This window comes from Ursus americanus, chromosome X, assembly GCF_024610735.1.
Source record: "Ursus americanus isolate L20-20 chromosome X, mUrsAme1.1.p, whole genome shotgun sequence".
Classification (NCBI taxonomy): domain Eukaryota; kingdom Metazoa; phylum Chordata; class Mammalia; order Carnivora; family Ursidae; genus Ursus; species Ursus americanus.
In genome coordinates, this window is record NC_142164.1 from 39,981,514 (window position 1) to 40,003,131 (window position 21,618).

Genomic DNA, 21,618 nt, shown 5'->3' on the forward strand with positions numbered 1-21,618 from the left:
AATGCGCATTGAGAAAACCATCAAACCAACAAAAACCATGAAAAAGGTGGAAGTTAAAGAAAAGGAAACTACTTTCTGTATGAGGGTTTTCTCTTTCTAAGGAAGAAAGTAACAAAATTCCCTGAAATTTCTCCACTGGTATGACATTACTAAGTTACAATACTGATTCACATGAAGTCTGAAAATAATATATTCAATTTTAGTTTCCACAGTTTGTTCATTTCATGGTAAATAATCAACAGGTGGCAGCACATATTCTTACATAGTTTCCAATCTGTGCAAAAGATGGGTTCCTAAGAAGTTGTGTATAAATCAAGCTTTTATAAACTGAATTCTATTTTATCATTTCAGGACTCAGTTATCTTAGTTTCTGATTGCTCTACAATGAACAATGGCTGCTGAAGTTTAAAGTTTCTCCTCAGCCTCTGTAAGTTAATAACTAATGCTTAAATGCATCAGAGAGAAGCTATCCTATAAAAAATCTTTTTAGTCTGTGAATAATGCCCACTCCCAATGCATTTCATCTGTTTCAGATACACTCGAATATGTGCATATTAAGTTAAGGTCGGTGTGTGTCCTGCACTGCATCATTGTTACTAGGAAAAACCTGGAATGTGTTTAATGAGTGAAAGGAACAAACAAAAAGCAGGAGCACTCTGCCAGGCACGCGCTCCACAATGGATCATTTGTGGGGCACTCACTGCCCCTCAGCATGATGCTTACTTGCTGACTGCACATGTTCTTCTAAAGGCGGTTCATCTGCTCCCTGAACGGAAGCATAGCCAGACGATGCAGTCTCACTGCGATTATCCTCTTCATGAGGAGAGGCACTATTTGATGTTTCATTGGAAACAGGGACTTGTAAAGACACCGATCCATCTTCAACATCCACCTTTCAAAAGCATTGGAACAAATTAAAAGACTCTCAGAGTACATGTTTTTCCCTGACATATCGTTACAAAGTTTCTTCATAGGTAACTTATTAGAGCAATGATTCTTAACCTTTTAAACCTATAATCCCTTTTGATGACCACAAAAATCTCCTGCTGGTCCCAGCCAGAGCAGGTGGAGTAAATGGGTCCAAAATGGGGTGGAAGATGTTACAGGCAGATTGCCTTAACATCTGATGTTCATCTGGGCGATTCCAGTGCTTCATAATACAATGCCTGCTACAGGGTAGGCACTCAACAGAAACAAACAAACAAAACCCCAAAAAAACCTCCACCCTGAATCAAGTTTACCTCCAGCAGTTTTCAAAAGGCAGTAGCTGGCAAAATTCAAATGAAGTCTGAAATTTAGTTCATAGTAATGACCCAATGTCAGTTTCTTACTTTTGACAAACATACCACAGTAATGCAAAATGTCAACAATAGTAAAAACTGGGTGAGGGGTATGTGGGAACTCTCTGTATTGTCTTTGCAACTTTTCTGTAAATCTAAAATTATTCATAAATAAAACATTTCTTTTTCTTTTTTTTTAAAAAAGATTTTATTTATTTATTTGACACAGAGAGACAGCCAGAGGAGAGAGGGAACACAGCAGGGGGAGTAGGAGAGGAAGAAGCAGGCTCCCAGCCGAGGAGCCTGATGTGGGGCTTGATCCCATAATGCCGGGATCAAGCCCCGAGTTGAAGGCAGACGCCCAACAACTGAGCCACCCAGGCGCCCCTGAATAAAACATTTCTTTAACAACAACAACAACAACAACAACAACAACAACAACAACATCTCATGCCATCCCCTAAGGGATTTGAGAGGTCAGGAAAAATTTGTTGAGCTTCATTTTCTGTTATTGGTGTAATGTAAAATAGGTAAGTTTTATTTCACTTACCAAATACAATTATAGTTTAATATTTATTATATTTTTTCAAAATACGGATGCTCATCTAACTAAAGTTCAATCGCTGTGCAATAGTAAGAGCAAAAATGCAAGACGTACCAGAAGCCAGCTGGTAGTTTCTATGGTCATCACTTAAAATTCTGACCAAATAATAAGAGGAAGAAAGAAGGAAAATGAAGGTGGTCCAACATGGCACCTTACTGTCATTATGATGTAAATAGGTCCAATTTTTGATATAAATCACAAGTCTAGCATATTACACAGCTAAAAACTAAGGATGTTACTTTCCTGAAGGTCCAGGTACATAAATAAAGTTCCTTCATATAAATAGTTTAGCAATGTTTACCTCAATTCCCAAAGCTTTGAGTATGTCACATTTGCACATGGGGCAAGTCCTGTGTTCTAACAGCCATGGATCAACACATGTCTTATGGAAAATATGGCTAATGAAAGAAAAAACACATAATTTGGTTATCAGTTGTGAAATAGCGACAACACTTGGCCTAATATACTAACAAGTTATCCTATATTTTTATTTAGTTTTTTAACAGATGTCTTTTTTCTCTTTTAAACACACCATTATAGCATAAACACTACGAAGGAGCCACAGAAACAAAATTTGGAACTTTCATAATACGGTACTTTTAAATATAAAAGTGTCATTACCTTAGCCTCAAAAAAAACCCGTTTTCAACACTTATTACTTCAAAATGGCTAAGATGTTACCTGACCTAAGACTTTGTTCAGTATTTCAGATCTTTATTATCTTGTCATTCCCCAACTATAAAAATAGCACAGTTAGTCATTTTCAATAATATAGTACAATATAGCACAGAGTACAAGATAATGCTGATACTTTAGGTCATGTGTTAAGTTCTAAGAACACGACTATTTAACAGCTAAAACAAAGTGTTAAGAACAACTTCCAGGAGAGGGATAACAGAAAACTAAAGAATGAAGACTTCCAAATAGGTGCCCACTGAGTTGATTTTATTTTTGCCCTCAATAGGATTGTTAAAATGATTTTAAATTAAATAACCCAGTAATATACATATGCACACACATATACATATATACATATAAATGTGTGTGTGTGTGTGTGTGTGTAAATAGTGTACGTATGTATAAATTATGGTGCTGGCTAGGTTCTTAGTTTTAGTTTCCTTCATTACAGTCATTTCAATAAGCCAGATATTCTTATTGATGATATAAAAGAAAATCAAACTTACTTGCAGGTTAAGATGCGCACCAAATCATTTGGTTTATACAGTTCAATACACACAGCACAACTATCTCCATCAGGGCCAATTTCCTATGAGCAAATAATTATTGTTACTCTGATAGATAAGAAAAGATACATTAAACTACAGAGCAAGATCAGAATATATATGTACTTAAATTGTATAGATTCTTTCAATAAGCAATATAAAATTATTTAGACTTCATTGGAATCTAAAAAATAAGGTCAAACTTCTAGAAACAGAGAGTAGAAGAGTGGTTGCCAGATGCTGGAGGATGGGGGAAATAGGGAGTAGATGGTCAAAGTGCACAAACTTTCAGCGATAATACGAATAAGGTCTGAGGATCTAATGTAAAACATTGTGACCACAGTTGATAACACTCTTATACAATTGAAATTTGAAGATCATTTAGACTTAAAAAGGGTAAAAGAATAATGTCAACCAAAAGAGGAACAGTACAAAGAGGAATAGGTAGCATTTATTTAAAATGCCATTTGGACAAGTTCTATAGTTAGGTTTTCCCATTTAAGAAAAACTTAAGGTATAATTCACATGCAGTAAAATTCACTGTTTTTAGTGTACAATTTTACAAGTGTGAACAAATAAGCACTCAATCCTCACTGCAATCCAGATATAGGATAGTTCTATGACCCCCCCAACATTCCTCTATACCCCTTTGTAGTTAACCTCTATTCTCACTCCCATCCTCTGGCAACCACTAATCTGTTTTCAGTTCCCATACTTCTTGCTTTTCCAGAATGTCATATAAATGGAATCGTGTATTATATTGCCTTTGAGTTGGGCTTCTTTCACTTAACCTAACGCATTTAATACTCATCTATGATATTGTGTGTAGCAATAGGGTCTCCACCCCCAACACACACCCTTTTGTATTGCTAAATAGTATTCTACGATATGGATGTGCCACAGTTCATTCATCCATTCACCATTTGAAGGACATTTGGGTTCTTTCCATTTCTGGTGATTATGAGTAAAGCTGCCATGAACAATTATGTACAAGTTTTTATGTGAACATGGTATTTCCTTCTAGGTTGACTATCTAGTACTGAGGTTGCTGGGTTCTTTGGAAAATGTTATTTTTGACTTCATAAAGAACTGCCAATTTGTTTTTCAAAACTGGCTATACATTGCATTCTCACCAGCAAAATGCGTAACAGTTCCAGTTGTTCGTATCTGGCCAGTTCTTGGGTATTGTCAGCTCTACTGGTTTTAGCCATTTTCATGAATGTGCTGTGGTATCTCATTGTGGTTTTAGTTTGCACTTCCCTAACGACTAATGATGTTGAGCATCTTTTTATGTGCTTTTTTGCCATCCATATATTTTCTTTGGTAAATGCCTGTTTTGCCCCTTTTCCCCTATGCTGTCCTGTTTTCTTACTACTGAGCTTTGAGAGTTCTTTATATAGTCTAGACACAGTCCCTTCTCAGATATGTGATTTGCAAATATTTTCTCCCAGTCTGTGGCTTGTCTTTTCAGTCTCTTAACCATGCTAAGGAACAAAAGATCTTAATTTTGATAAAGTCAAATTTCTGTTTTTTCTTTAATGGGCTTGTTTTTGCTGTCATATCTAAGTAATCTGTGCCTAACCCTAGTCTTGATACTTTTCTCCAAAGTTTTCTGCTAAGAAGTTCAAAGCTCTAGGTTTTATATTTAGGTCTGTGATCTATTTTGACTTAAATTTTAGACAGTATGAAGTATGGATTGAGGTTCATGTTTTTTTGCATAATGATACAGAATCATTGCATATGAAAAGCCAATAATTGACTACCCTTTTTCCATTTAATTGCCTGTGTACCTTTGTCAAAAAAACAAACTGAGGGCTTCAGAGGGGAGGGGCTGGGGGAATGGGATAGACCGGTGATGGGTAGTAAGGAGGGCACGTATTGCATGGTGCACTGGGTGTTATACGCAACTAATGAATCATCGAACTTTACATCAGAAACCAGGGATGTACTGTATGGTGACTGACATAATATCATAAAAAAATTATTATAATAAAAAAATCAATTGACCATATATGTGTGGGTCTATTTCTGGACTCTCTTCTGTTTCACTGATCTAAAGGTCTACCCTTACTCCAATACCACACTATATTGACTGCTATATCTTTAAAATAATTCTACAAATTAGGCAATACGAGTCATCCAAATTTGTTCATTATAAAAATTGTTTTGGTTATTCTATTTCTTTTGCTTTTCCATATAAACTTAGCATCGACCTGTCAATAAATACAAAAGATCCCACTAGGATTTTAATTGGAATTGCACTGAATCTATGAATTAGTTGGCGGGTTCTAACATGTTGACAACAGTGAGTCTTCTGACCCATGAACATGGCATATCTCTCCATTTATCTAGGTCTTCTTTGATTTCTTTCATTGGTGTTTTGCAGTTTTCAGCATACAGATCATGTACATATTTTGCAAGATTTATACCTAAGTACTGAATGGTTCTGGTGCTATTATAAATGGTAATTTTTATTTCAATATGTTCTATAGCTACTTTTTGATATATGCTTTACACACCAAACATAGTTTTTAACTGTCCTAAATCTAAAAATGGATGTTCAAGTAAAGCTGCACTAAGGCATTGTATTAGTTTCCTGTTTTTGCTGTACAAAATGACCATAACTTAGTGGCTTAACACAAATTTATTCTTTTGTTGTTCGAGAAATCAGAAGTCTAAAAGTCAATGTGTTGGCAGTGCTATGTTCCTTCTGGAAGCTTCAGGGAAGAATCCATTTCCTTGCCTTTTCTAGCTTTTAGAGGCTCTCTGTATTCCTTGGCTCATGGTCCCTTTCTTGCATCACTATAATCTTTTACTTCCATTGCCAAATATTCTATTGCACTGTAGTCAAATATCCCTTCTCCTCCTTCTTATAACAATAATTAGATGTGAATACATTTAGGACCCACCTGGATAATCCAGGATAGTCTCCCCATCTCAAGATCCTTAACTTAATTTCTTCTGCAAAGTCCTTTCTGCCATATAAGGTAATATTTACAGGTGCCGGGGATTAAAACCTAGATATCTATGGGGGCCACTGGCCATTTCAGCCTACCTACTTCTAGCATCAAATAGATAAAAAAGTCAATAAGATTTATAAATTCCAATGAAAAGCATACTTTGGAAGAACATTTAGTTTTAATGATAACTTGGTAGCATTGCTTTAAAACAAACAGAATTTAAAAGTCATAAATGCACCTTGTCTCCTTGTTTCAGTGTACGTAGTTGAAGCCTTCCAATAGCTTTTTTAGCATCTGCCTTTAATTGTCTCTGTAATAGAAATAGCAGGTATTAGAAAAAAGTATTTTTAAAGGGAATAGGATGAAAAAGGTAGAGAGGATTAATAAATATTTATCAGGTACAAGCCAATGTGTAAGTGAATTTTTAAAGATATAATTTAATTAACCACAATAAACATACCATTTATCTGCTATCAGGCAGAATTTTCAAATTACTAAAACTTTTCACTTACGTTTCCCTATGTTCTTAAATAGCACCTTTGGGCTACAACGACAAATCTATTACAAATGGATTCAGATGCTATGAATTTTCAAAGCAATTTTCGTATTTTCAGCCTTCGAGTATCTTAAAAGGCATCTTTTCCCATTTCTTTTTTGAATCGTGTCTTGTTTGGTAGAAAGTGCACAGGATTTGGATTTAAATGGACCTAGATTTAAAATCTCTGTTTCTCACTTACTAAATACATAATCTTGGACAGGTAATTAAATTGTTGAGCTTGTTTACTCACCTATAAAATGAGGATAATACCAATCCATAGAGTGTTATTTTGCATTGGGGGAAAACTGCTGTTTATAACCACTATGGCCCTGTTATAAGGAGGATTCTGAAAGTTGTAAGCCTTTCTTGTTTCACTGAACATATATGTACATCAGTTTGGATATGAAAAAGCAAGCCCAAGGCTCATTTTGGGAATAAGGACTAAAATATGCATAACTTGATCAGAAGTGAAGTTGGGGGATTTAAGATGGTGGCATAAGAAGATCCTGAACTCACTTCCTCCCACAGACACAACAAATTAGTTGTACAACATGTGGAATAATTTCCTCTGAAAAAGAGCTGAAAACTGGATAAACAGAACCTCCATTAACAAAGGATAAAAGAACAAAATCAAAATGGGTGAGAGAGGCAGAGACGTAGTCTCACCCAAACCAAACAAACAAAACAAACCCACCCTAGATACAGTGATCTACAACTGAGCGAGATCTCACAAATATGAACTTTTCCCTAAGAAGCAAGGGGTCTGTGCTTCACATCAGGCACCCCAGCCCCTATATCTTGCATAGGCGAGACAAGCCCCCAAAATGTCTGGCTTTGAAAACCAACAGGGATTAGTTCCAAAAGTATATGGAACAGAGAAATCCCTCTCAAAAGGCTCATGCACAGATTCAATCACCACCAGACCCAGTGTAAAAACACCAGTTTGAAGTCTCCACCAGAAAGCCAGAAATTTGTTGGGACTCTGTTGGCAGATGGAGACACTGGCAAGTACCATTTTTGATAACTCAGTCTACCTTGCTGATGCTGGTACTGGCAGTGACAATTTGGAACTCTTCCTTTAGCCTGTTGGTGCTAGAGAGTACACCCCTCTAAGAGCCCCACCCATCCCCATGCCAGAGCTGTGGCCCCACCAAAGCAGGCAGTAATGCATAGCTCACACAGGGGTCATCCCTTGAGGGCCTGGTGCAGGTGGCCAGGGCCATAGCACTTCTGAACTCTATGTGACACCTTTTACACAAGGCCACTCCTTCAAGGCTGGGAGAGGTAGCTGATTCACCTAATACATAGAAATAAATACAGAGCATCAGGCAAAATGAGAGGAATATGTTCCAAATGAAAGAACAAGGTCCAGAAACCCCAGAGAATTTCAACTAAGAGGAATCCAAAGAGAGTCACACCAAGAAACACTATAATTAAAATGGTAAAAATTAAAGATAAAGAGAGAATTTTAAAAGCACCAAAAGAAAAATAATTTGCTACCTATAGAAGAAAACCCATAAGTCTACCAGCAGATTTTTCACCAGAAACTTTCATGCCAGAAGGGAGTAGTATGACATATTTAAGCACTGGAAGTAAAAAAAAAAAAAGTCCAAACAAGAATTCTCTACCCAGCAATGTTATCATTCAGAATTCAAAGGGGGAGATTAAGAGATTTCCAGATAAGTAAAAATTGAACAAGTTCATGACCATTAATTCAGCCTTACAAGAAATGTTAAAGGGACTTCTTTAAGCTAAAAAGAAATGGCAGTAATCAAATAACAAGAAAATGTACAAAAGTAAAAATTTCACTGGGAAAGGTAAATATATAGTAAAGATAGTGGATTAATCACTTATAAAGCAATATAAGATCAATAGCCATTAGTAGTAAATTTAACTATGACTACAGTAATTATATAAGGGTTACATAAAACAAAAAGATATAAAATGTGATATCAAAGATATAAAATGGGGGGGGACTAAAAAGTTTTGGAATGTGTTCAAATTTAAGTTCCTATCAACTTAAAACCAATCATTATATACATATTATGTCATATGTAAACATCATGGTAATTACAAGGCAAAAACTTTAGTAAACACACAAAATAAGAAAGAAATCTAAATCTAACACTAAAGAAAGCCATTAAACCACAAGGGAAGAGACAGAGAAGGAAGGAAGGAAGAGACAAAACTACCAAAAAAGCCAGAAAGCATGTAACAAAATGGCAGTAAGTACATACCTATCAATAATTACTTTAAATGTAAATGGACTAGATTCTCCAATCAAAAGGCACAGAGTGGGTGAACGGATTAAAAAAAAAAAAGACCCAACTTTATGCTGCCTACAAGAGACTCACTTCAGAAGTAAAGATACAGAGTCTGAAAGTGAAGGGATAGAGAAAGATATTCCACACAAATGGAAACAAAAAGAAAGATGGTGTAGCTATACTCGTACCAGATAAAACAGACTTTAAAACAAAGATTGTAATAAAGGACAAAGAAAGGCATTACATAATGATAAAGGAGTCAATCCAGCTGGAAGAGATAACTTTTACAAATACACATGCACCCATCACAGAAGCACCGGCATATATGAAGCAAATATTACCAGACCTAAAGGGAGAAACTGACAGCAATACAATAATGGTAGGGGAATTTTACACCCCGTTTACATCATTGGATAGATCATCCAGACAGAAAACCAATAAGGAAACATCAGTCTTAAATAACACATCAGATCAGATGGGCTTGATAGATATATATAGAACATTCCATTTAAACACAGCAGAATACACATTCTTCTCAAGTGCACATGAAACAGCCTCCAGAATAGATCAAATGTTATGGCACAAAACAAGTCTCAAATTCAAGAAGACTGAAATCACATCAAGTATATTTGATGGTAGAAAACTAGAAACCAATTAAAGAAAAGTGGAAAAAAGACACAAAGATGTAGAAATAAAACATGCTACTGAACAACCAATAAGTCACTGAAAAAAATCAAAGAAGAAATAAAAAAAATACCTAGAGACAAATGTAAACAGAAATACAACATATCAAAAACCTATGTGATGCAAACAAAAGCAGCTCTAAGGGGAAATTCATAGTAATACAGACCTACCTCAAGAAACAAGAAAAATCTCAAACAAGTAACTTTACACCTTAAAGGAAATAATAAAGATCACAGTGGAAATAAATGAGACAGAAACTAAAAAGTCAGTAGAAAAGATCAATAAAACTAAGATCTGGTTCTCTGAAAAGATAAACAAAATTGATAAACCTTTTGCTACACTAACCAAGAAAAAAAGAGAGAGGGTTCAAGTAAATAAAATTAGAAATGAAAGAGAATTTATAACTCATACCACAGAAATACACAAATCATAAGAAACTACTAAAATTATATGTCAACAAGTTGGACAACCTAGAAGAAATGGATAAATTCCAAGTAACACACAACCTTCCAAGTCTGATTATGAAGAAATAGAAAATTGAATAGACCAATTTCTAGTAAGGAGATTAAATCAGTAACGAAAAACCACCCAACAAACAAAAGCCCAGAACCAGATGGTCTCACTGGTGAGTTTGACCAAACATCCAAAGGATATTTAATACCCATGCTTCTCAAACTCTTCCAAAAATTGAAGAGGAAGGAACATTTCCAAACTCATTTTACAAGGTCAGCATTGCCCTGATACCAAAACCAGAGAAGGATACCACATAGAAAGAAAATTACAGGCCTATATCTTTGAGGAACACAGATGCAAAAATCCTCAACAAAATATTAGCAAACTGAATTCAACAAAACATTAAAAGGATCATTAAGCACAATCAAGTAGGACTTATTTCAGGGATACAAGGATGGTTCAACATCTGCAAATCAACCAACCTGATACACCACATTAATAAAATGAAGGAAAAAAATCATGATCATCTCAGTAGATGCAGAAATAGCACTGACAAAATTCAACACCCGTTTATGATAAAAACTCTCAACAAAGTGGGTATAGAAGGAATATACCGCAACATAATAAAGGCCATATATGACAAACACACAGCTAACATCATATTCAATGGTGAAAAAGCTGAAAGTTTTTCCTCTAAGATCAGGAACAAGACAAGGATGCCCACTCTTGTCACTTTTATTCAACATAGCATTGGATGTCCTAGCCACAGCAATAAGGTAAGAAAGTGGAATAAAACGGATTCAAACAGGAAAGGAAGAAGTAAAACTGCAGATAACATGATACTGCATATATAAAACCCTGAAGTTTCCACCAAAATACCGTTAGAATAAATGAATTCAGTAAAGTTGTAGAATACAAAATCAATATACAGAAATCTGTTATTTCCATACACTAATACTGAACTATCATAAAGAGAAATTAAGAAAGCAATCCCATTTACAATTACATCAATAACAATAAAATAGCTGGGAATAAATTTAACCAAGCAGGTGAAAAACCTGTATGCTGAACATTGTAAGATGAAAGAAGTTGAAGGCAACACAAATAAAAGGAAAGATATCCCATGCTCATGATTTAGAAGAATTAATATTGCTAAAATGACCATACTACCCAAAGCAATCTACAGATTCAATGCAATCCCTATCAAAATTCCAATGGCATTTTTCACAGAAAGAGAATAATTCTAAAATTTGTATGGAAACACAAAAGATCCTAAATAGCCAGGGCAATCTTGAGAAACAAGAACAAACCTGGAGGTATCATGCTCCCAGATTTCAAACTATACTACAAAGCTATATAGTAATCAAAACAGTATATTGGCATGAAGACAGACACAGATCAATAGAACAGAATTTAGAGCCCAGAAATAAATCCACATATATAGATAATTAATTTATGACAAAGGAGCCAAAAATATACAATGGAGAAAGGACATACTCTTCAATAAATGGTGCTGGGGGAAAACTTGACAGCCAAATGCAAAAGAACAGAAACTAGACCACTATCTTATACCATACACAAATTAAAATAGATTAAAGACTTGAATGTAAGACCTGAAACCATAAATTTCCTAGAAGAAAACATAGGCAGCTCCTTGACATGGGTCTTAGTGACATCTTTGTGGTTCTTTTTTTTTTTAAGATTTATTTATTTATTCGATAGAGACAGAGACAGCCAGCGAGAGAGGGAACACAAGCAGGGGGAGTGGGAGAGGAAGAAGCGGGCTCATAGCGGAGGAGCCTGATGTGGGGCTCAATCCCAGAACGCCGGGATCACGCCCTGAGCCAAAGGCAGACGCCTAACCGCTGTGCCACCCAGGCACCCCCATCTTTGTGGTTCTGATTCCAAAGGCAAGGAAAACAAAAGCAAAAATAAACCAATGGGACTATATCAAACTAAAAAGCTTCTGCATAGCGAAGGAAACCACCATCAAAATGAAAGGGCAACCTACTCAATGGGAGAAGATATTTGCAAATCATATACCCGATAAGGGGTTAACAGCGAAAATATAGGAAAAAAACTCTTACAATTCAACAACAGAAAACCAAACAACCTAATTAATAAGGGGCCAGAAGGTCTGAATAGGTATTTTTCCAAAGAAGGCATACAGATGGCCAACAGGCACATGAACGATATTCAACATCACGAATTATTAGGAAAATGCAAATCAAAACCACAATGAAATACCACCTCACACCTGTTGGAATGGCTATTATTAAAGATAAGAAATAACTAGTGTTGGATAGGATGTTGGAATGTAAGCTGGCACAGCCACTAGGAAAACAGTATGGAGGTTCCTCAAAAGATTAAGACTAGGGGAACCTGGGTGGCTCAGTCAGTTGGGAGCCCAATTCTTGGTTTCGGCTCTGGTCAGGATCTCAGGGTCATGAGACTGAGACCTGTGTCAGGCTCCACGCTCAGCATGGAGTCTGCTTGAGATTCTCTCTCTCCCTCCGCCCCTCCCCCCACTCTCTAAAATAAAATAAATAAAATCTTTAAAAAAAATTAAGAATAGATCTATCATATGATCTAGCTGTTCTACTTCTGGGTATTTATCAAAAGAATACAAAATCACTAATTCAAAAAGATACATGCACTCCTATCTTCATTGCTACATCATTTACAACAGCCAAGATATGGAAACAATCTAAATGTCCATCAGTAGAGGAATGGATAAAGAGTATATGGTACACACAGACACACACACAGAGGAATACTATTCAGCCATAAAGAATGAAATCTTGCCACTTGTGATAAGATGGATGGACCTTGAGAATATTATGCTAAGTGAAATAAGTCAGGCAGAGAAAGACAAATACCCTATGATCTCACTCATATGTGGAATCTAAGAAAACAAACAAACAAAATAATATAAAAACAAACTCATAGATATAAAGTACAGATTGATGGTTACCAGAGGGGAAGGGGTTGGGCAAAACAGGTACAGGGGGTCAAATGAATGGTGATGGATGGTAACTAGACGTTTGGTAGTGATCATTTTGCAGCACATACAGATGTCAAATTATGTCGTGCACCTAAAAGTTAATGTTATATATCAATTTTACCTCAATAATAGTACAAGAAGTGGGTCTGGGGTTTAGGAGGAAATCTAAGAGGAAAGGGCAAGGTGAATCAGTGAAAGACTGTCCCTCTTTGTGGGGTGAAGTGGCCGAATGGAAAAAAAAAATCCCAGGTGGTATGAGATAATGTTGATTTAAAATTATGTGTAATGCTGCAAATAAATTCTTCCTTCCCTTTCAGTTAATATCTATCACATACACAAATGCCTCAAGTGAATATAATATATGTGTAAATTGAAGGCTAGTTTTCACACTTGGGTGGATGCTGTTTGGCACAGAGACACAGCATGTGCAGCATGGCCAGATGATTGGCAAACCTATTTTGTAGTGCAAAATCAGTAAACAGTAGGCACTCAGAACCAGAGGTCACTGTGAATATGTACCTCTATCCCCAGTAGGGAAACTCCCAACTGACATGAAGAATATGTGAAAATTAGAGATAATGTAAGTGAAGTATCTAGCATCATGTCCGGCATATAGCAGACACTCAATAAAATGTTTATTAAATGAAAATATAAACTATTCTTCATCAATAAGCATAACAGTTTCTTATAACATGTTTATACACATCTGTAGCAAATATACTTTGGAAGGGAATAATCTATGAGTATAGGTATATGAGGAAATTCCTTAATGTCCAACCTGCCTCCTATATATCATTTTGTGAAAGGTATTTGGCTTAATGCCAAGGAGATTACTAGACAAACTATTTCTTTGCTGTCTCATGAATAGCAGAAACTTCTTAGATTGTTACCTGATGAGCAGAAATAGCTTAACAGGAAGTTAACAGGAAGGCTTAGCTAGTCCTTTCAAGGAAAGATGCTAATAGAGACCCTCTCACTCCCACTTTGGGACTTAATTGTGAGTTAACTCAAAAGCGCAATTCAGGGGCACCTGCGTGTGTGCCTTCAGCTCCGGTCATGATCTAGGGTCCTGGGATCGACCCCAGCGTAGCACTGAGCTCTCGGCTCAGTGGGGAGTGTGCTTCTCCCTCTCACTCTCCCTCTGTGCTCACTTGCGTGCTCTCTCTCTCAAATAAATGAAATCTTTACAAAAGGGCAATTCAATGATGGTACTGCATTTTATGCACACGTTTTCTGTTCTGTTACTTGCATCATAAGTAAATGATAGAGGGACAATGGAAGGAAGTACACTTAGGATCTTTAGAGCTGGAAGAACTCTTAGAATTCACCTAGCCTGATATCTAATCTGACAGATAAGAAAACTGATGCCTACGGTGGAAGACGGCCTTGCTCAAAATCTAAGAGCTGGTTAGTGTCAGCCCCACTAAAGCCTAGAGTTAAATGTTCCTTCCCCTAATACCAAGGTAGCATCTTTATTTATTTTACCGTGGCTTGCAGCAGGAAGCTAGTACTATTTCTTTATATTTATTAAGTTATTTTGTAATTTAAAATTATTTTTGATGTCTATTACCTCATTTAATCCTAACAACCTCCTGAAGGAGAGAATATTCCCATTTTAGAGATGAGCAAATGGAGGTTTGGAAAAGTTAAATAACTCATCCAAAAGGGCATGCAGCCTCTAAATGACAGAGCTGTTACTGGGACTCTTCTCTTCATACCTCAAGATTCCATTACAATACATCTGTAATTCGGCTACCTTTTGAAGTTTGTCCAGCTCCTGGATTCTATGATCTGTGAAATTGTGGCCAGTCCTTATAGTGAATAACCAGTATACCTAAGGGTCCTGGCCCTGGCCTGGACTTCTAAACATCAGTACTTTCTTTTCACATAGATCATGAGCTATTTAGAAACCCAGATGTGAAAACTGCAAATGGTTTAAAAAAAAAAAAAAAGAGCCAAGAAGAAAAACCAATTAAACATTGGTTTATACTAGAAAAGAAAAAAAAATGTAGTTGATGATAAGTCTTTGACAATCATTTTGCACTTAGTCTTTAGAGCACTTCTGATTTAAACAAGCTCTGTGACATAACTGGGGAATTGTACTCACAAGGAGGTGATACATCTCTAGCATATTTACTTGAGTCTATGTAGTCTGATTTCCCATTCCAAATATTCAATTCAACACAATATAAATGCCTGAGTCTCCAGTGCTAGTGCTTATTAATTTATTAGGAATGAATGTGAAATATATAACTTTGTTTAATTATATGCAAGACTAATGCAAATTTGAGGGATGGGCTCAAAGGCAAGCTCTAAATGTAATGTCCAAGTCTACGCTTATGAGAATAGAACTCACATTAAGAACAATGCTTAAAGAAAAAGAAGCCAAGAGGATATAAAAACACAGGGCAAAATCCAAGATGCCAGAAGATCCTAGGGAAGGGACTTGATTTTGAAGGATCTCTAAAAGCCTTGCATCATAGTATAAACCGATGTTTAATTGGTTTCTTTGAAATACTTTGGAATACTTTTGGAATACTGTGTAATTTTTTAAAAAGCCCTTCAAAAGGAAATTCAGGTAATTCCAATAACTCCTACTGAACTTTTATAAAGAAAAGCCAAGCCATTTTCTTTAAATATGCATGTGAGCACATGATTTTGGTAAGAAGCACAAACTGTGTTTTTAGAGCTTTAATGAAGGTCACTCACAAAATCCCATTAGTACTCAAAATAGTTGACTGTCACACTGACAGCAAGAGTTTCTAAGATGCATTCATTCCTCTAAAAACTGAACTATGAGAACAACATTAAGATTAAGCAGTTTATATTAAATACCTATGTTTGGATATATTACTTAAAACAAACTTCTGGGTGCCCAAATATGCCTCTACATTTAAAGAAAATGTGTCCCAAAGCAAACTGTAATTTGTATTTTATTCCTTAAAAACAGAACTTTACATATATATATATATATATATTACACTGGACACTTTTTTGATGCCTTTCCACCATTTCAGAATTCCTTCCTACCTTGTAAATTCCAATAGCACAATGTTTCCACCTCTTTCTTTAAAAGTATTTATTTATTTGAGAGTGAGCGAGCGAGCGTTCCTGCACGGGGGGGGGGGGGGGTGGCGGCGAGAGGCAGAGGGAGAGGGAGAGAGAGAGAGGGATAAGCAGACTCCCTGCTGAGCAGGGAGCCAATGCAGGCTTGATTCCAGGATCCGAGCCAAAGGCAGCCGCTTAGCCGACTGAGCCACCCAGGGGCCCCTCTACCTCTCACCGTGTTCTGTAATTGTACTGTTCATGTGTCTTTCTCTCCTACTAGACTGAGAGTAGCTGGAGCACTGGGCCTTAAACATTTTAAAAAATTTCCCACAGAGCCTAGTAGTTGCTCAAAGAATAGCTTCTGAATTTAGAAATCAAAACAGATTTTCATGATTTTCTCATCCAAGTCACAGTTGCACTCATTAAAAGACTCTACTCCACAAAATCTAGGGAAAGAAAGGTTTAGGGAATAGGTATTGGCCCCCACCATGGTCAGGATCAACCCTAAGCTTTTTTACATGTGTCATCTTGTTTAATCATTAACAACCTTATGGAATAGGTATTTTAATATCCAAGTTTTATAGACAAGAAAAGGTTCAGAAGCTTGACTAAAGTCCAGGCAGCTGGTTAGTTGCAGAGCTGTGATTCAATTCAAGCCCAGGTTCTATCTGGCTTTAAAGCCCATGATCTCTCCACTATAGTACACTGCCTCCATTGTGTAATAGCAAAGAAGCCTTTAAAAGGCTTCACATTCCTTGTGAAGAAGATAAATGAAAGAAATAAGAAAAAAAACAAAAACCTCAAAGTCAGCTATTATCCAATCTTCAAATCCTTCCTAAATTTGCTACTTACTGTGATTTGGGGAACTCTTTTAAGCAAGTATTTTATACCAACAGACTCTCCCTGCCTCCTCTCCAATCCAAAGAGATACCTGGTGTAAGAATATTTGGCAATAGACTTGAAGACTAATTCAAAAAAGCTTGGTGGTCAGCCAATTTTCTTAACAGAAGCTTAATGTCATTACTCTATTCAAAAGCTGTGATCATTCTAGTCACTGAAGAATCTCGGCTATATAGTTTTCTTAGCTCTGAGTGAGACTTTATTTGGGCTGAAAATGAAAAGTCAAGCCCATTCTTATGCTATATTAAAATGTTCCATTTTTAAGTTATAAACGCAAAGATATTCTACCTAGTTTATTTGTGTATTTACATCTAATTAAGTAAAACAAATGTTCCAGGCTGGTGATTTGTCAGCCTGGTTTTTGGTCCCAAGGCATTCAGCTTTTAGCGTAACTGAAACCCACATGAATAACACCAGGCATGTAGTCAAACCTAATTACTTGATGGGGGGGCAGGGTATGCAAAAGCAAGAAAGGAGGGTGGATATAAGCAAACCAGATTTTCTTGCTTTAAGTCATCACTTCTTTTAAAATAAAAATTTTCATAAAAGTTTGACTCAGAATTTATAGAACAGAATCAAGATTTATGGTAAAAGGATTCTTTCCCTCACATCTATTCCTGTGAACAAAATCAATGTCTGAGTCATGTGGCTGTTCAGATATATGAGGACTGAAAGAAATCTTTTTTTTTTTTCAATAAAAACCTATGCATAATATTTTAATGAAGCATTCCTAAAGGAAAGGGAGGTACAGGCTATAAAACAGTTTCATAAGTCTATGGAACTACGGAGATGGGGATAAACAGGAGTACAGACTACTTGCCTGAAGGTGATCACTGTGAACAGTGTGAGGAAATGCACTATAAGGAAGAGCAGTGAGGGAGAGGGGAATTTGACCCAGTAGATAAGTTATGACTCAGATTACTGCATTTTTCAAAAAAGACAACCAAAACCTTTAGAATTAGTGATGTAAATATAAGATTAGAGTAAGTGACTATAAAAAAAATCCTGAGGCCCATTATAAGGGCTTCCTTTTGTTCAATGAGAGTCAGAGAAAGACTATAAAACTAGGTCCTACTAAGAGAATAAGTTATTTAATCTACTCTTCTTATCTAAGAGTCAAAATAATGGTTTTGTAAGAGGCTCCAACAAGTCTCAAATTTGGGCAGGAACAGATACACACATATGAATATGCCTACCACAAATGTGTATATTAACAGTGGTACGGTATGCAGACACCTGATAAGTCTTCCAGTTAATTTCATGTACTAGTGAAGAAAACCTAATGTAACCAGACTATTTGATATTTTTAGTCATGCTTTAAGTTCAAGGACAAATTTTAAGATATTAATGCAGCTTAGTTTTTCCTCATGTGAGACCACAAATGAGTGCTAGCTCTTTGGCAGCAAACTACGAAGACAAGTGTGGTGTATGTTTGCCCAGGGAACCAATTTGAGTCTCAGGGTCTGAGGCTCAGATGGGGGCTGGTCACTAGGCAATCCTTCTAGCAACTGGCCATACTGCCTGAAACTCAGGACCCCAACAATGAAAATAGGTGCATATCATCAATCTTGACTGCTGTGCCAAGCAAGCATGACAAGCTGGTACAACATGGTCCATCGTTCCAGGTGTGTCTAACAAAATCAATCATCAATAACTAACATAAAGAACACTTTGAGGACCACACTCCCAAAGGTTAGTCATGGCTCCCTTGGAGACTGGCAAGGAGTAAGCAACTAGATCTACTATGCTACCTTTCATCACAATCCATCCCCATCTCTCTTTTTCTTTTAGTCTTTTTTTTTTTTAAAGTAGGTTCCATGCCTAGTGTGGAGCCCAACATGGGGATTGAACTCATGACCCCTGAGATCAAGACCTGAGCTGAGATCAAGAGTTGGGCCCTTAACCAACTGAGCCAGCGGGTGCCCCCCACCTGCATTTCTTGATCAAGGTCTTTTTAACAACAAAATAGTCACAGCTATTTGGACTTCTGCAGTTAGTACAGCATTTATACATAAGCTGCAGTAAGAACAACATAAGCATACCTAATACTTGCAGAAGCCAATGAAGGGCGTAAATAGGCTTCTTTCAATCTCTAAGACCATTTCAAACATCTTTATATTGATGTAGCAGTTTATCTGTTTACTCCCTTGTTCTATGACTACTTGAACTTTGTGATAAACCTGTATAGAGCCATTTAATATGGTAATGAAACTAAATCTAATTCTTCCTCAGGCCAATCACTCTTCATTGGTATCATATTCTTTGGAGGTTTTAGTTCGGTTTCCCAATACATTTGACTATCACATGATTTATTTATATAAGGTAGTTGAATTTTGCCAACAATACTAGTATTACACCATATCACAATATGGTTAGGATACAGTTTGGTTTGGTTACAAAATAAATGAGGAAGTATCACAGAAGTGTTTATTAAACCTTCCTAGTAGAATTGTTCTTTGCCCATATACTAGATATTATTATGGACAAGTGTTATCACCAGTGAGGATGATTCTGTCATTTCTAGGTTCCATGTTAGCTGAGGACAAAACCAATCATTTGGCTCAATTCACACTATTATAAAGTTATAGGTTCCCAATGACTATTATGCAGGAAGGCCATCTCCCTCCCGTGAAGAATACATGGGTATCATTCAATACTATTCCTTCTAGCTCATCTTATTTTGGTCCATCCCTTTGGTCAAGATAACTTAGAGATCAGCAATGTAAGTTACAATTTCACTCAAAAAATTTCCACAAAGTTGGGGATCTGCATGTGTCTCAAAGATGCTCTCCCTGAGCTTCCATAGCTAAAAACGGGAGGCCATTACCCCATGGGTACTTGGGCCTCCATTTGTAGTAAAATAGTTAAAAGACCCTGTTGTGTCAGAAATATGCTCTTTCCCAGTGTTGAGTGCTAGCCTTCTCTAGCATTAGGTATTGGGTCTGTGTGACCATATTATCAAGGCTTTACCCTTTTTCCAAGTGGATTCCCATTTTTTCCCTCCTGGCAGATGATTCCTTCCAATGTGTCCATTTCAAAGAATAAATTCTTTTCTTCTGAAAAGCACTCTTCATCAAACGTTAATTCAGCTTCTTCCATTATACCTAGGTCAGCTTCTATTTCACCTAGAGCCCTCTTTCATTTCACTAGCCAATGTTTAATCCAACACATGCCTTGTTGCCCCTGAGTATTAACTGCTTAAGCACAGTTAGGATACATGCACTATACACCAAAATTCTGGGTGTCTCATGCCAGAGTCAAGTGTATAGTGGTCACTCCCCAATTCATTAGTTTGAGCACACCACAATCTTCCTGATCGCAGGTTAGAGTTGTTCCCAGTGTGGACACAAATCCACCATGTAATGCCTGATATGTTATTTTCATTCACAACCTATTGATACTTTTCATTTGTTTAAAAGCTTTCTATGCACAGAAACAGGGATGATATGTGTTCTCACACATCATACTATGACATATCAGGCATGTGGCCACTATGTGCTGTCCATCATATTTGGGCATCTTGGTCATCAAAATTTATGATTATGCATTTATCAGTTTGTCTGACATTATATACTATGCATTATGATAGTTCAGAGGAAAGACAATCCTGAATATTCTAATGAATTCCTCATATTCTAACGAAGACAAGTTTCTATAACTCAGTTTCATTACCATTTCTACCTGTAAAATGGTAATAATGCAGTTAAGTATTTAGTGATTGTTACAACTATCATGTACACCAAGCTCTACCTTTTAAAAATAAACAGGAAGTCAGGAAAACTGAATAACACATAAATGACATTGTAACACTCTAGAATGTTAATAAGCAAAAGGGATTACCAGTCATATATCTAATCCTTTAGTCACCAAAGGATACACAGATATAGCCCACTAAGCAGTGAAAGAAGCCCTTTCCAAAGCCTTCTCTAAAAGGTGAGAAGTATTAATGCTACTCTTTTGTTTTAAAGATTTTATTTATTTGAGAGGGAGAGAGAGCGTGCGAGCGCGTACGCACGTGAGCTGGGGGAGGGGGAGAGAATCTCAAGCTGACTCCAGCGCTAAACACGGAGGCTGCCGCTGGAGCTCGATCCCATGACCCTGAAATCATGACCCGGGCCAAAATCAAGAGTCAGATGCTTAGCTGAGCTATTCTTGACCATTTTTACACAATTTTCATAAAATACATTATAAACTATGAAAATTACTTAAATGAATGATGAGAACAGAGTTAAATATTCAATGGAACTTATGTGACACCAGTCAGTTCTTTATAAACTGTATTGCTTTCTGATGGGGTTTAAGGCCATGTTAACAGATTTATTATAGCACTTAGAATACAGAAATACATACCCCACCATGAACATACACAAACCAAACACTCTTGTCATTGTATCCATAACCTTTAATAGTCATACTGGATACCAATTTCTCTCCAACCTCAGAGATAAAAACAGCCCAATATATAAATGTCAAATATTAACACACTGTGAAACTATTGAATGGCTTGGCATAAGAATTTTAAACATCCTTTTGACCACAGCTAGTAACAGGCTGAACCTGCCACCAATGTGATAAGCTGCTTCTCTGAAGAGAGGAACAGAAGTCAATTAACTTTAAACATTGAGATAATCATCACTCATTACCACATACTGGTGTCTGA

At 36.5% G+C, this 21,618-nt stretch overlaps 1 protein-coding gene across 2 annotated transcripts in view; it reads right to left on the minus strand.

The window, feature by feature from the left end:
- The window catches only part of RNF128 (ring finger protein 128), a 93,570-nt gene that overhangs the window by 8,128 nt on the left and 63,824 nt on the right, over positions 1-21,618 (minus strand). For both annotated transcript variants that reach the window (XM_087860012.1, XM_087860011.1), the window contains exons 3-6: positions 6,306-6,377; positions 3,069-3,151; positions 2,186-2,282; positions 724-892 (exon numbers count right to left, since the gene is read on the minus strand). In XM_087860012.1, coding sequence (XP_087716138.1) covers positions 724-892; positions 2,186-2,282; positions 3,069-3,151; positions 6,306-6,377 — 421 coding nt within the window. The remainder of the gene's footprint in view (positions 1-723; positions 893-2,185; positions 2,283-3,068; positions 3,152-6,305; positions 6,378-21,618) is intronic.